Consider the following 13,851-nt stretch of genomic DNA (forward strand, 5'->3'; position numbering starts at 1 on the left):
ATGTGAATTAGTTTTTTATTTACGCTGGTTAACCTGATCGTATATATAACTTTGAGTATGCTTTATTTAAAAAAAAAGTGGGGGGGGGAGGGGGGTAAAAACCTTTTATGCTATTTAGCCCTCCTTTTTTGTAGGGATATACAGTTCATTCAGACTAAGTAAACAGACTTTTTCTAGATATTTACTGCCTAGAGAGAGATTTTTATCTCAAGCCCACTCATTTTAAAGCCTGAAAATTCTATACTTAAAATTTTGCTTTGCGTCTATCATCCTGGAAATCAGCGTCCTTTCAGGCTGTAGTCTGCTGGATGGCAGTTTTCATATCTGGCCTTGGGCTTGAGGTTCTTTTTCTTCATGCTGTGCTTCTGAGAGTAGAAGGGTAAGATCAGTTTAAAAAAACCTCCAGCAAAGCAGTGTTGCCAGCCCTCATCATATTTTATTACTTAAAGCCACAGTTCCTGGTGACAGGTGATGTGGTGATCTCAGCATTCATTTAAGGAGAAAAAGGGTTTGTTTCTTGCCCTCTTGGTTGCAGTGAAAAGCTTGAAATTGTGATGAGTGCACCTCAAAGGCTCAAAAACCAGAAGGCAAATAAACGTTGAATGTTTGAGGTTTTTAAAGACACTCTCAGGAGATTTGGGGGCCTGATTCATGATTTTTGAGATTGGTGATTTTGGTAAAGGATTTGCTGCAGGTTTCCTTCAAGCAAAGTCTTTCCAAGTTTTGCTATTGTTCTGGCAGAGGCTGCTGCTCCGTGCTTCGCTTCTTTCTGTGCTTATTCCATCAATGAGGGTCACTTCTTTCAAAGAACCACTTTTTTGTTTGTTTCCAAAGATGACTGCAGGTGCAGAGATTAAATAACTTTTTTATTAGGATCTATGGAACGTCTCGCAAGGTTGTTAGTGCCTTGAACTATTTGCATCTGAGAATGTCACACTGATTGCCTGATGAAGAAGGAAGGCAGCCAGTCCAAACAACTACATTAAAGTTTTAAAAAGGAAATATTTCAGCAATTTATAGTTATGACTATTTTTAATTGAAGAAATTTGTTTCATGGCAGAACAGAACTTTGTATCCCCATAAAACATAAATTCTAGAAACTTAAATCAGCTGAGCAGTTCCTCTATACCAGGGGTTGGCAACCTATGGCATCCTGGTGGGCCGGGCCGGTTTGTTTACCTGCCGTGTCCGCAGATTCGGCCGATCGCGGCTCCCATTGGCCGTGGTTTGCCGCTCCAGGCCAATGAGGGTGGCGGGAAGCAGCACGGGCTGAGGGATGTGCTGGCTGCCACTTCCCGCCGCCCCCATTGGCCTGGGATGGCGAACCGTGGCCATTGGAGCCACAATTGGCTGAACCTGCGGCCGCGGGCAGGTAAACAAACCGGCCCACCAGAATGCTTACCCTGGCGAGCCGCGTGCCAAAGGTTGCTGATCCCTGTTCTGTACAGAGAACATCATTGGAATTTGACTTGAGTGCTCTAAGTACTTGGGGTTGAGATTTTCTGGTGTCTGTGCTAGCTTGTCTTCCTGTTACTGCTGTTTGTCTTGTGGTAGCTCCTAAAGGTCTTAGCTAGATTTGGCCCCCATTGTTCTAGGCACTGTACAATCACATTGTAAATGCCCCAATTACTCAAAACTTAATGAAAACGCACAGGACTGTATGTGTGGCTTTTGTTCTCTTGGCATGGAGAAGGCGATATCTATTGGAGCATTTCTAAAATTGCAACCTGCTGTTGTCTGGGCAAACATTAGCAACTTGTTAATCTCTTTCCACAAATAAGTGCTCTTCCAGAATGTGCCTAAACTATGAAAACTGGGACCTGTATTGCTCCACCAAAGACAGCAACAGTGGAGGCTATGCAGTAAACAGAGTTCAGATCTGTGTTGTAGCCTTGCCTTAAGAACTGTTAAGGACAAGCCTGGCACTGTTGAAGCTAGAATGAAAATGATCAATGTTAATGCCACAATCTCTGTCAAACTTCTCATTCATTTGTACAAATATAATGGTGTATTAAACTGAGTATGTATGGGACTTTTGAAGCTGTTTGAATTTAAACCCATTAAGTCCTCCCTGTGCCTTCAAGATGATGTAAACTTGCCTTTATTTTGCAAGATACATATGTCTTGCATTTGATTATTACTATGTAGTTAGACTTGGGAGACTGTCTCCAGATCTCCCTAACTGAGGAGTCTATTCTCCCTCTGTGCATAAACTCCCATTAATGTTAATGAGTTGCATGCCCATTGAGGGCAGAACAGACCCCCCACAGAAAGCATCAAGTTTTACCCAGTATTCTCCAGGTAATTAAATGTCATCCACCTTCTTCTCCTTTACTCTAAATTGTTCTGGACATTAAGTTCAGCCAGAAGTCTCTCTTGTGGGTTTTTTGTTTTTGTTTATTTTAATTTAAAGATGAAATTTTACATATGGCTGAAGTACTCCCCCCTCCAAATTTTGTACAATGCCTTTTATTTAGAAAGATTTATATTAAACTTATCCCAAGCCTTTTAAAGATGACTTGCATTCTGATTTCTGGGGAATTGAACACTTGTGGTACAATTTAGAAACCACTTTTCTAAGAATAGAAACATTTGGATATTGGAATTTTGAATTGGACTAAAAGTGTATTCATTCTTGCATGTCGTAATCAATGTTTGTAAGTATCCCACAGGCATTCCTTTCTGAATTTCAAAATCCAGTTTACTAGCGTATACCATATTAGAACATTGGGATAATTCAGACACCATCTATCTTCTAGGTTTGTTCCTGTCAGGGAGAATTATTTTCATTAATTGACAAACAAGATTGCACTGAGGTGTGGGGTGGAGAAGGGGCTACCTTTTAATAACACAAATACCTGATTAACCTGGTTTAAGATTGCACATGCTATTCAGTAATAATAAAGTAACCACTTTATGCAAAATGGTTCTCAGGAGCCAAAGATTTGAGATCAAGGGAAAGAATATTTAAAATAGATCCTAGTCTGATTCAGAGTGCCTGTAACATCCAGTCTGTTGTAATGAAGGTCTTCAGACTTCATTTTTTAATGTGGTAGGTGAAATTAAATGTTCTCGCAGCAGCATATGGCTGTCTGGTCACACCGAAGCTGTCTAAAATTGCTATTGAAATGATTGTATGTTAGAATTTGGCTAGTGTTGTTATAAATAAACTTGCTATAAACTTTCATAACTCTAGTCTTCTTTTTATGACTTTAGTATATACCAGTATTCATTTGAGATTGGATCTTAGTGGATATCTGTCCTTTAGGCACAGCCCTTAAGGAACAAAGGTCTCATCAAGACTGAGTTGATGCAGACTAGATTAGTTATGAATACTTGTATAATCCTGATAGCATGCTAAATTTTGATATTGACAAACTCTCTGCTTATGGATACATTTGTACTTTTAAGCCAGTAACATTGGTTGATAGACTAACATTTTTCTAGTGGCTTTGCAGGAAAATAAGAGACAGTGGTTATGTGTAGGAAAATAAGTCGTTGGGGGGGGGGGGGACTCCTTTTCTCAAGTGCACACTTTTTTAACCATTTGAAATGCAGACCCTGAATTATTGCAATAGCTGCAAAAATTCATTTCTGTACCTTTCCTTCCCCTATTTGTAGATTACTACCCCAAAACAAAATTGGGCATAAAGACTGGAAATACCTGTTCTTAGAAGCACCATTTAAAAAAAAAGCTAATTGATGCACGAGATTTTATTGTAAATTTGAGATCACTTAAAGAGCTATATAGAAATCAGCCATTTAACCTTTGAAATGGTGCAGAGTTTATTGTGCAGTTAAAGTCCAATACCATTAAGGTTTGTGGTTAATGTTTGTTCTGTAGTGTTGCCTGTGTTTGCCACGGTTTGATCAGTCTGTTTTGAACTGCAAAGCTGCATGTATGATAAGATGTTCATTCCCGAGTGTATTTGCATATTTCTGAACACAGGAAAACAAGAATCTCCTTAGCTCAAACATTTTCATAACATATGGTTGTTAAACTTGTAAAGAGCAACAACTGCAGTGCCCTTATTCCAGACCAATACTTGTAAATTGTTTCTTTCAGGGTGGATTTGAATTAAAGCAAATTGATTTAAATCACTAGTAAGGAAGACTCGATTTAATTGTGGATTTCTACATAAAAGTGCATTCTTGGTGGTGGCTATAACCTAAATACATATTCTTCACAATTCAGAGATAGATGTAGGTTTCATTTTTAGAAGGTACACACTATACATTTTAAAGTGATTTATTTTGGAAACTTTTCAGATTAGTTTTCCAGCTATATCAGAAAATGAATGATTGATTGGTTATTTCATTTACCAAAGGTAATTGAAGCAGATAGTTCACCTCCCAATGACTTCATAAATATCTCAAATTCAACAGGTTAATCATTAATATTTGGAGGATTTTCTTGCCATTCTGTATTAGGAGGAGAACATCACCAGACAGACATTTAAATCGTTTTATTTAACTAAAACAACGACGTTATGTATTCTGGATTTCTTTTCTTCAACAGCAAACATATTATAATGAACAAAGCAAGCATTTGAATTTAGTTAAACAAAGTTTTTTAAAATCAAGATTGTTTTTGTTTAACTAACATAATGAAATATTAAAAAAACAAAAATTATATCGATTGTCATCCAGGTCAACATGAGAAACTTAAAATATTGGCTTCTGCAGCTAACTCAGTCGTCTTCACCTTCATTTTCCTGTTTGTTCATAATCTGGAAAAGAAAAACAAGCTTTCCTGCCTTCAGGTCCCAAACAATTTCTCAATTTGGAATGAATTAGTCAAAGGAAGAAAATATTCTTTCTACTCCGGGAGAAAAAGCTACTGCTGTTAAAAGTGAGATTATCACTTCAACAGTCTCGGAATCCAAGTGCTTATTGACTTCCACCAGTTTATTGATGTGACTTTCTTTAAAGCAGCAGCAGCAAACATATTTCTTGAATGGTTCACCCTTAGCTCTGAAGTTTGATAGTTGGCATTCCGGAGGAATGATTGCTGGATGCATTTTGTGTATTTTAAAAAAAAAAACACAACCAAAAAAACCCACAGATTTTTAAATAAAAATCTGTTGTTGTGTTTTTAAATCATTGATTTTTATCCACCCTGGTTTCTTTAGTGAATTACTGTATTTTCTAATTGGCTTTTAAAGCAAATATGTGTTTTGAAATTCTTTACACAGCAGTTACTAATAAACTTAATCCTCTGAAAACTAGGAAATACAGAGTTAAAGTAATGGCTCTCAAACAACAGTCTCCCACAACCATAAATATACCTGCTCCCTGGAGCTACAGTCATTTGTGGGAGAGTCGGGGAAGAAACAAACCTGACCTGTCCCTAACAAAATCAGCTACTTCCAGTGGTGTGCTGTGTAGTATCCAACACAATTCTCTTGTCATTCCTCTTCTTATATGTTCACTGACCCTAACTATGTTAGGTTGAGTTGTATTGATCAAGAGAGTCATTGCAGCAAGTTGCCAGAGCTCATGTTGCCATCTGAGGAGAGGTGTAAGTGGGGATCTCTCCCCCTCCTAATTGTTATGCAGGAGGCTTGCATAGATGATCACAATGGCCCTATTGGGTCTAAAAATCTAAGAATGTCTGAAAGGTGTGGGTTTTTTTTTATTTTTATTTTTAAACATCTGTACTTTCATGGCTGCCACTATTGCCTCCAGAGACTAGTTGGTTAGTACGTACTATAGTATCTAGGAGCACTAGTGATGGACCAGGACTCCACTGTGGTAGGTGCTGTACAAACACAGACCAAGTGTGTGAAGAAGATAAGGGAACAGAAAATTGCCTTATCCTGTTCACACTCTTGCATATTCTCAGTGCACAACAGAACTTCACATCTGTGCTCATTCACTTGTTGCTGTGCACCTTCTCTGCCACATGTGCTTCACTGTTGCTGTGGGAGTTCCAACTGTTTGCTGGCACATACATCACAGTGTACCACAAGTGTGTCAGAGCTAACTGAAGGCCTTCAGAGGAAATGCTAAGGATAGAGACTAATAGATGTTTATATGGCAAGTCATTGGTTTGTTCTCAATAGATCAAGTGGCATAGTTTAGCCTTAGCTAGCTTGTGTTCACTAAGCATGACCTAAATTTGGACTTTATCCTATTGAGTGCAAGGTCTAAGTGGTTTTCCCCTCACAACTCTTCACTCTCACTGCTGTCTTCCACATGCTTGGGGAGGGTACAGTCCTGTGAGCTCTCACAGGGACTTGTTGGGCTGCATTGCTCAAACAGGGCTGAGTTAAGGAGACATTACCTTAACTCTCTTTCCTGGGTTTCAGAGATTTATGCTTAGCCTCCCACCAATTCTGGAATGGCACGTGGCAGGATTAGGTAACCTTAATACTGATCTAACAAAGTTTGTTGGTAGTGAATATTACTAGATCTTTCAGTAGCCTTTGATACTGTTGACCCTGAGATGCTTTTATCATGGTATGACTGAGAAGAAATATTTTAAAGTAGCTCTACTTATTTCAGTTGGAGGGATCCCAGAACAGGGTGATAGGTAACTTTTTTTTTTCCTTCCCAGAGGGCTCTCAGTCCCCCTTGTCACTTCTCGTCCTAATTGGTGTGAGATCACATGCTTCAGTGTCATCAGTATGTTTATGTTCATCTTTATCAGTTATGGGGGCTCTAAGGGAGAGAGTTTATTTGGCAGAGAACAGGATCTGGATTAAATGTAGCTACCTTAAACTCCTACCAGAAAAAGAAAAAGTGGTTCTGTTCTGATAATTTTGAGATGGGAAGATGCCTTCATTTACTTGCCATATCTAGATCTGATTAGATTTGTCATTGTTTCAGTTTCTCTGAATTTCTGGACACAGTTTCTTTCTTTTCCTCTGTGGCTGAAACATTGTGCCCTTATGCTCAAAAACAGTTGTTGACCATAGTCATCCCTCATTTTGCCACCTCTGTAGCTTCTTCACATGCTGTCCCTGAGATTAATTGTGAAGGGGACTCCTACTGCCTTTCTGAGTGCATTTTTCTATGTACTCGGAAGTGGTTGTTAATAGGCTCAAGATGAAACTGAAGGGGCTGATCCCAGGCTTAAAAAGGGAGAAGGAAAAAACAAAAAACACCCAACTCAGGGGCCCAGCTGCATAGCAGACCTCTGTTGACTGTCATGCAAGGTACATTTTCACTGGTAAGCTAACCGAAGAGTGCAAAAGGGATGGATGGATAGACTGTTCTCGCTTGTTAGCCTTCTAACTAGGAATTAACTAATCTAAACCCAAGCCTAGCTATGTTGTGAAAGCACAGCCAGATGTATTTCCTTGTCCTTTTCTATGCCAGTTGTCTTGTCTGGACTCTCTAACAGTTGCGAACAGGGAAAAAAAATCTAGATGCTCTGTCTGTTGTCTATTATCATCATGCTGTTGGAGGTTATGATGTATTTTTGCTACCTTTACCTGGGAAATATTTTTTTCTCTTAATCTTATCCATGTGCTGAGACAGTGAGGGCCACTTGAAAATGCTTGTAATAAATGTATTGTGATAATTATGGCTCGGTATCTTGTGGCCAGCCAGATTTAGAAACTGCAGACCAATGCAAAAACTTCTAGGGTCAGTTAGTATTTTCATGCACTGATTCTGGATCATAATGGACAGTGACCAGACAAGAGTTTTAAATTTAGTCTTTTGGTAGTGATCCTTGCCTTTTGGTTTGTCTGTAAAGTAAGGTGTGGATTTTTTTTTTCTTCCTTCTGTTTGAAGAACAAATAATAATTTGGTTTCCAATAAATTTATAAGATAGGCAGGAGGTTACATAAGATTTTGAAGAATTGAGCATTGAACAATTATATTATCGGCTACGTGAGCCAGATAGTGTTTAGATGCTTACAGCTTCCAAGCACATGTCTGACAGCAGAATTTGTCCACTAAATATCTTGCTTTTTTGTGGATAGGAAGACTGACTTACTGTTCTCTGATGGTAAATACTTTTCCTTCCCAAATAAGTTTCTTTACTTTGCTGTGCTGTGAGACTAGACTTTAAGGTTTGCTGTTAAAGAAGGGGAAAACAGGTAATAGTGATAGGCTGTGTTTTCCAAAGCTTGTTTTTCTTTCCAGCTCTTAATTTTGTAGTGCAATTATTGGACAACATCGTGATAAACATTAAGGCTATTATTATTTATTTAATTATAAGCATAATTTTCAACTGCCTGTTCGTTGTTGGGGTAAGCAGCGCATGCTAGCCAAAGTCTGAGCCATCTTGCAAGCCGGTGTTACGATTCGTAATGTAACGGTGTTAAGTATTTCTCTTGTGTATACGAAGATCTTTTAATTTGTTTATGCTGGAAAGGGGGGAAAAAACCACCAAGATTAATATTGTTTCCCTAGATAATTATATTGGCTATGCTAATAAAATAAAGATGCAGTGAATGTTACTTAATAGATGTCCACTACTTTTAGGCCTCATGCTTCTTGGATTAACTGTAAGTGGTTGGGTTTTTTCCTTTCCTTTCCTTTCCTTTCCTCCCCTTAAACTGCATATTATGACATTCTAGAAACTCATAGTGGAATGAATGTCATTTATGCTGTAAATGAACTTTAAATGAACCCTGGAGTTGGCATATTTAAAGAATAAAAGGTTAATAGATTTAAAAATTAAACATCACCATAAAGGCTTTCCTTTTTCTTTTGCATTATAGAAGAGGAAGATGGCATATGGGAGAATGGACTGTCTTACGAATGTCGCACTCTGCTTTTCAAAGCAGTTCACAACCTGCTGGAGAGGTGTCTAATGAACCGGAATTTTGTGCGCATTGGGAAGTGGTTTGTGAAGCCTTATGAGAAAGATGAAAAACCTATAAATAAAAGGTAGGCTACCTTATCTCTCAGTTTTGTTTCACCTGCTTAATTTACTGCTCAGGGTGGTGATTTTTAACTATATGCTGAGAAGAAAATGGTTCATTTGGCATGGTCTCATACTTTCTGTGCATGCTCTGCGGTATAAACTTGGTATGGGACAATGGGTCCTGTCTTCCTGGACTCCACTTCTACACATTCATTGAAATTTCCTTACAAGAGAATTCTGCCTGTGTTGCTGTTCTTGCATGCTGGATATCAGGTTTCATTCTCAAAAGAGAAGATGATGTCTTGATGTTTGCCTACCCTCTCAAAGCAGCAGCAGATCTCTCCTGTACTGCTTTTCTTTCCCTCACCATGAATGGATTTCTGGGCAATCAGGAAGAGAGTAGATAAAGGTGAAGCAGAGACTCCCAGAAAAGAATAGAAAAAAGGGGTGGTAAGGTATACAAATAACATAACTGGACTGTTTCAGAGTTAAGGACAACACTGATGCCTTTTTCTATGTGCAAGTAGCTTCTGGGCCTGGGGAGCATTGTAAAGACTGTACCTGGGAAAAGGATAAGCCATGCATAGTTTCTCCCCCCCTCCCCACCGGAGTACCTGGCTAGGCAGTTTTTTGACGGTGATTCTGTTCCAGACCTTGCCAGTTACCATACAGTTGACTTCCAGATTGGCCTACTGCTCCATGCTTTACATGGGGAAACCTTTTTGAAGATCATTGAGAAACCTCAGTTTGGGATTTAGCTGCCTGCCTAACTTAGTGGTACTTCTTGAATTGAGCATCTATGCTCCATAGAATACATTTGCTACCAGTTGTTTCCAAATGCAATTCAGGTTGTTGCATAGGATCTGTAAAACCCTATGTGGCTTGGGGCCTAGCTTAGGTGACAGATTTTTCTGTGTACTGTAATGGCAGTTTAAGATTAGCCTGATTGCTTTTGCTGACAGTCCTTAGATTTAAATGTCAGGAGTATTCAGTGAAGACCTCTAGACTCTGGAACTGTCTTCTCGTGTAGGTCTGGCAATCATAGTCGACTGACTAACAAGGAACCAAGCTCCTCTTTTCACTGTTTCTCCTCCCCTCCCACCCCCCCGCCCCCCTTGAAGATCTACTTTAAATAGATGGGGTGGTTCTTGTGTTGACTAGGCAAATTCTTAGTTTTGTACATGATTGCGTCCTGATGTACGTATTCCCAGAGTGTAATTGTAGTAAAATCAGTTTAAACTAACACCAAATAAAGATTGATCTCTTTATAATATATCCCTTAAGGTCCTATGCTGCTGATGCTATGGTTGTAAATGAGTAGGTGGTAAAGGAAATAACAGTTGCATGGCTTATACTCTCTCTGCCAAATTAAGTGTTATGACCTGACTTCTAAAATGAATAAACCTTTTGAAAGGCTATCATTGGATAGTTTTTATTAGGTAAGTTAATAATTCATTAAAAGTCTTACCACTGAAAACACCTAAAATGATTAGCCTTTTAAATATCCTTCCCTTTACTTTTGTGTCCTTCAAATCTCCTGTTGACATAGCCTTAAGGCAATAGGCTTTATGTTCTCCCAAGAAACCCCCCAAACAAACACACTGAAGTGACCCAACTTTCCTCTGGGTGGCACTTGTGCGTAGTTTAACCACTTTAGTCTTGCCAGAGGTACAAGTGAGAATTTCTATGCTACTAGGGTACAGTGCCTCCCTGTCTTTCTCCATCAGAAAACCAAGTAGCCATATGTATACTTTATAAATGTAAAAGTTCCTGTGTCCTTATGAAGGACTTGAGGGGAAAAAGAGTTAAATATTCCAAATCCACAACTGTTACTTCCCTCTGGTTGGAATGCTCTGAAACTTGTCATTTTTTTGGGTCTGCCTTTCTGTTAATTATTATTGTATGGTACTTAACATAATCATAGAATAAATCAGATTGGAGTAATTATTAGTTAAATGTTACCCCAAGTATGATTCTTCATTGAGGACTAACTTGATTTATTAAATAAAACTTAAAAACAAGTGCTGATGTATAGTGATATGGGTCTTGTTAAATATTAGGAATAAATACAATTTGCTGAATTTTACAGCACAAACTGCAACATCATTAAATGTTGCTTTTTTTTTTTTTTTTTTTTTTAAACTGAGCAGTTCTGATTAAAATGAGACTACCTATATGCTGCTCAGTTGTAAGGCACAGGAAAATGAAAACAGACTGCAGGCTTAAAATAACTATGTGTGTAAATTAGCAGTAGGACATAATATAACTACAGTTTCTTTTGATGGAAAACAAAATTAGCTGCACAAGGTCAACAGGTACTGTCTGAATGCAGGAAACTGGATATTAATAAAATACAATTTTTACAAAAATATGTTTTGCATCATATAATCTAAAGAATAGAGAAGTTCATAATTGTACAACCATAAGTAGTCTTTGAAAAAAGTATTCTAGATGTAAACATTACGAAGGCTCATAGGCTTAAAATTAGGCTACATCTTGATTTCAAGGTGTTCATGTCCTAACTTTCTGAAACTAACTTACTTCACCACCCTGTTCTTGCTCAAAAGAAGAGGGCAGATGTACCAGCTGAAGGGATAGCCTTGTTTGTGGCTATGTTCGCACACCTACAGCCATGGTGAACCCCATTATGGTATGTTGTGTTTTGTCTGGCTGCCTAGCTGAGAAATTACATTTGCAGTGTAATAGCAGTTACTCTAGAGGGAAATTATTTTTGCAATGTTCATCTTAACTACCTTTTTAATGGAGGGAGTGTCGCAGTTTGGGTCTTGAACACACATTCCTGCAACTCCTGAGGCTGTGTACCTTGTTGCTGTCTACTACCAACATGCCTCTGGCAGATATGGAATAGCTCCAAGATAGCTGCCATCTTCAGAAAGGTTACTCTGAATGATACCTTTGGGGTGTTGGGGCTGTAGGTGGATTAGTTCATCTCAGTGCCAAGGGGATCAAAGGACTGACTCTTCTTCCCTTCCACATCCTAACGGAGGGAGTTAGGACTACACACAGATAGCTAAATCCAATCCTATGGGTATCTTTTATTTAGTGCTTCAATATTTGGAGTTTTGAAACCAAATTACTCACTTGTTTCTATACTCTTAGAATATACCCTGTATCAAAAATAATTTCTCTTTTCTTACTATGCAAATCCTTTTACAATGTTTATCTTCAAATCAAACAATGTCCACAAATTTTACAGCAACTCTGAGACTGTACTGGCAGGAGAGCAGGTGATGTTTTTCCTTTTACTGTAGACAGCTGGAGTTGAGAACTGCTGTAAGTAGGACAGTGCAGGATAAACAGCAGGAGCTGAGGGCATTGATCACATGATTGTCTCTTTGGAATATTGGGTTGCTACAGAGACCGCTAGCAGACAAATTTAGTACTTAACATAAGAAAGCAGTTTTTCCTTGTCTGAATTACAGAAGTTAAAATGGTTGTGACTTCACTTGGAAAATCTAAAAATGAGATGGCTCTGGATTTTAGTTTGCTTCAGTGAGTTCATGTTTTAGTCTTTGTTTTATGATGTAATATTCTACAATAAACATATAAAGGATATTAATTACCTTAATTTCCAGTGTGTCAAAAGGCAGTGTATACTGAATTTTCTTATTTGAACAGATAGTTCTTGCCTTACTAAATGTATTTACTTGTTCCAGAATAGGCCAAAGCACTTAATGAAGGTTGGTATATTTATCCTCAGATAGAACAATGTCTGTTTATGTCTTCCAAAACTGTGTTCCTATCCAGGCAATTTTATTTTGTATAGCAAAAGTAAATTCCACATTGAAAGCTGTAATTTAGAACATCAAGAGATAATTGAGATTTATATTCTGAATAATTAAAGAAGGCTCTAATATAAATACATGCTTTAATATTGGTTTTTGGACTTTGAGATACAGGGCCATGAAACCACTGTTTTTAAGTATTGCTTATAATTGCAAGTATTTGGGTATATTTGCATCTCACATTTAAAAAATATAGTATTTATTTATGAGAAGGCATACCACATTTTTAAAAATCATTTGGACATAAGAAAAATACATATATTCACAATTTACATATATTTTATTAAAGTATAGTAGTTTTAAAAGCTTACTGATAATTAATAGTCACTGTGTCCTTGTGGACAGCAGGCCTTGTGGTAGAGATCCTATGAAGCCTGATCTGATAGAGAAGCTGCTAGCGGAGGGCAAGAAAAGGCATGATTGTGAATTGATTGAATTAGCATGGTAAGTGGTACTGCAGTATTGTAGGATGTTCATACTTGGTGTTCTCTTCCTAGAGAACTAGATGGTGCATTAGCTTTTACAATAAATAAAAAATTTGAACCATAATTCAGGGTTGCCAACCCAGACTTAACCCCCCCCCCCCAAAACAAACACATCTAAATGATTGCTGAGAATTTTTAATTGGCAAAAGAAAACACAATACAAATCCAGTAAGCTTCTGATCCACACAATCCAACTTCATATTCATATACTAACTGCTCTTAAGAAAATTTAAAAAATGGTAAAATCCTGCTTCTTCCCACCCCAAATAAAGGCCATGGAGTTTCTTGCTGCCAGGCTGTTATCATGGAGTAGAAATGGAGTGGAGCTGCCAAGTTAGATGTTAAAAAGTGCTCCCAGAGCTGTACAGATGTGGGTGGCCACAGAAAGCTGCTGTCCAAAGGGGTCATTGCCCTGCTACTAATCCTCATCAGTTCGGCAGGGCGTGAAAGCACCTATTCATGGATCTTCTTGGGTGAGGTTTGTAAGCCATATGTCCTTCTCCACAAATGCTCCTCTAGGGAGGAATAGGTAAGCAGGTGGTCTTGAGGAATCTGCTCCTCTTCTGTTAGCTCAACAAACCTCCTGTGGTTTTGCTGACAAGAAGAGAATGGAGGGGATAATATGATGTTGAGCATGTGGCCAGGTGTATAATTCCTATAGACTTATTTTTCTCTGACGCTTATGTTACAGACTAATGTAATCTCTTCCTGTCATTTGGAAACCCTGATAATGTAC

At 38.2% G+C, this 13,851-nt stretch overlaps 1 protein-coding gene across 1 annotated transcript in view; it reads left to right on the forward strand.

Annotated features, from left to right (window-relative positions):
• MED13 (mediator complex subunit 13) overlaps positions 1-13,851 on the forward strand; it is a 75,268-nt gene that overhangs the window by 14,348 nt on the left and 47,069 nt on the right. The window contains exon 3 of the mRNA XM_034752202.1: positions 8,679-8,847. Within this exon, the coding sequence (XP_034608093.1) occupies positions 8,679-8,847 (169 nt within the window). The remainder of the gene's footprint in view (positions 1-8,678; positions 8,848-13,851) is intronic.

Source organism: Trachemys scripta, chromosome 18, assembly GCF_013100865.1.
Source record: "Trachemys scripta elegans isolate TJP31775 chromosome 18, CAS_Tse_1.0, whole genome shotgun sequence".
Classification (NCBI taxonomy): Eukaryota; Metazoa; Chordata; order Testudines; family Emydidae; genus Trachemys; species Trachemys scripta.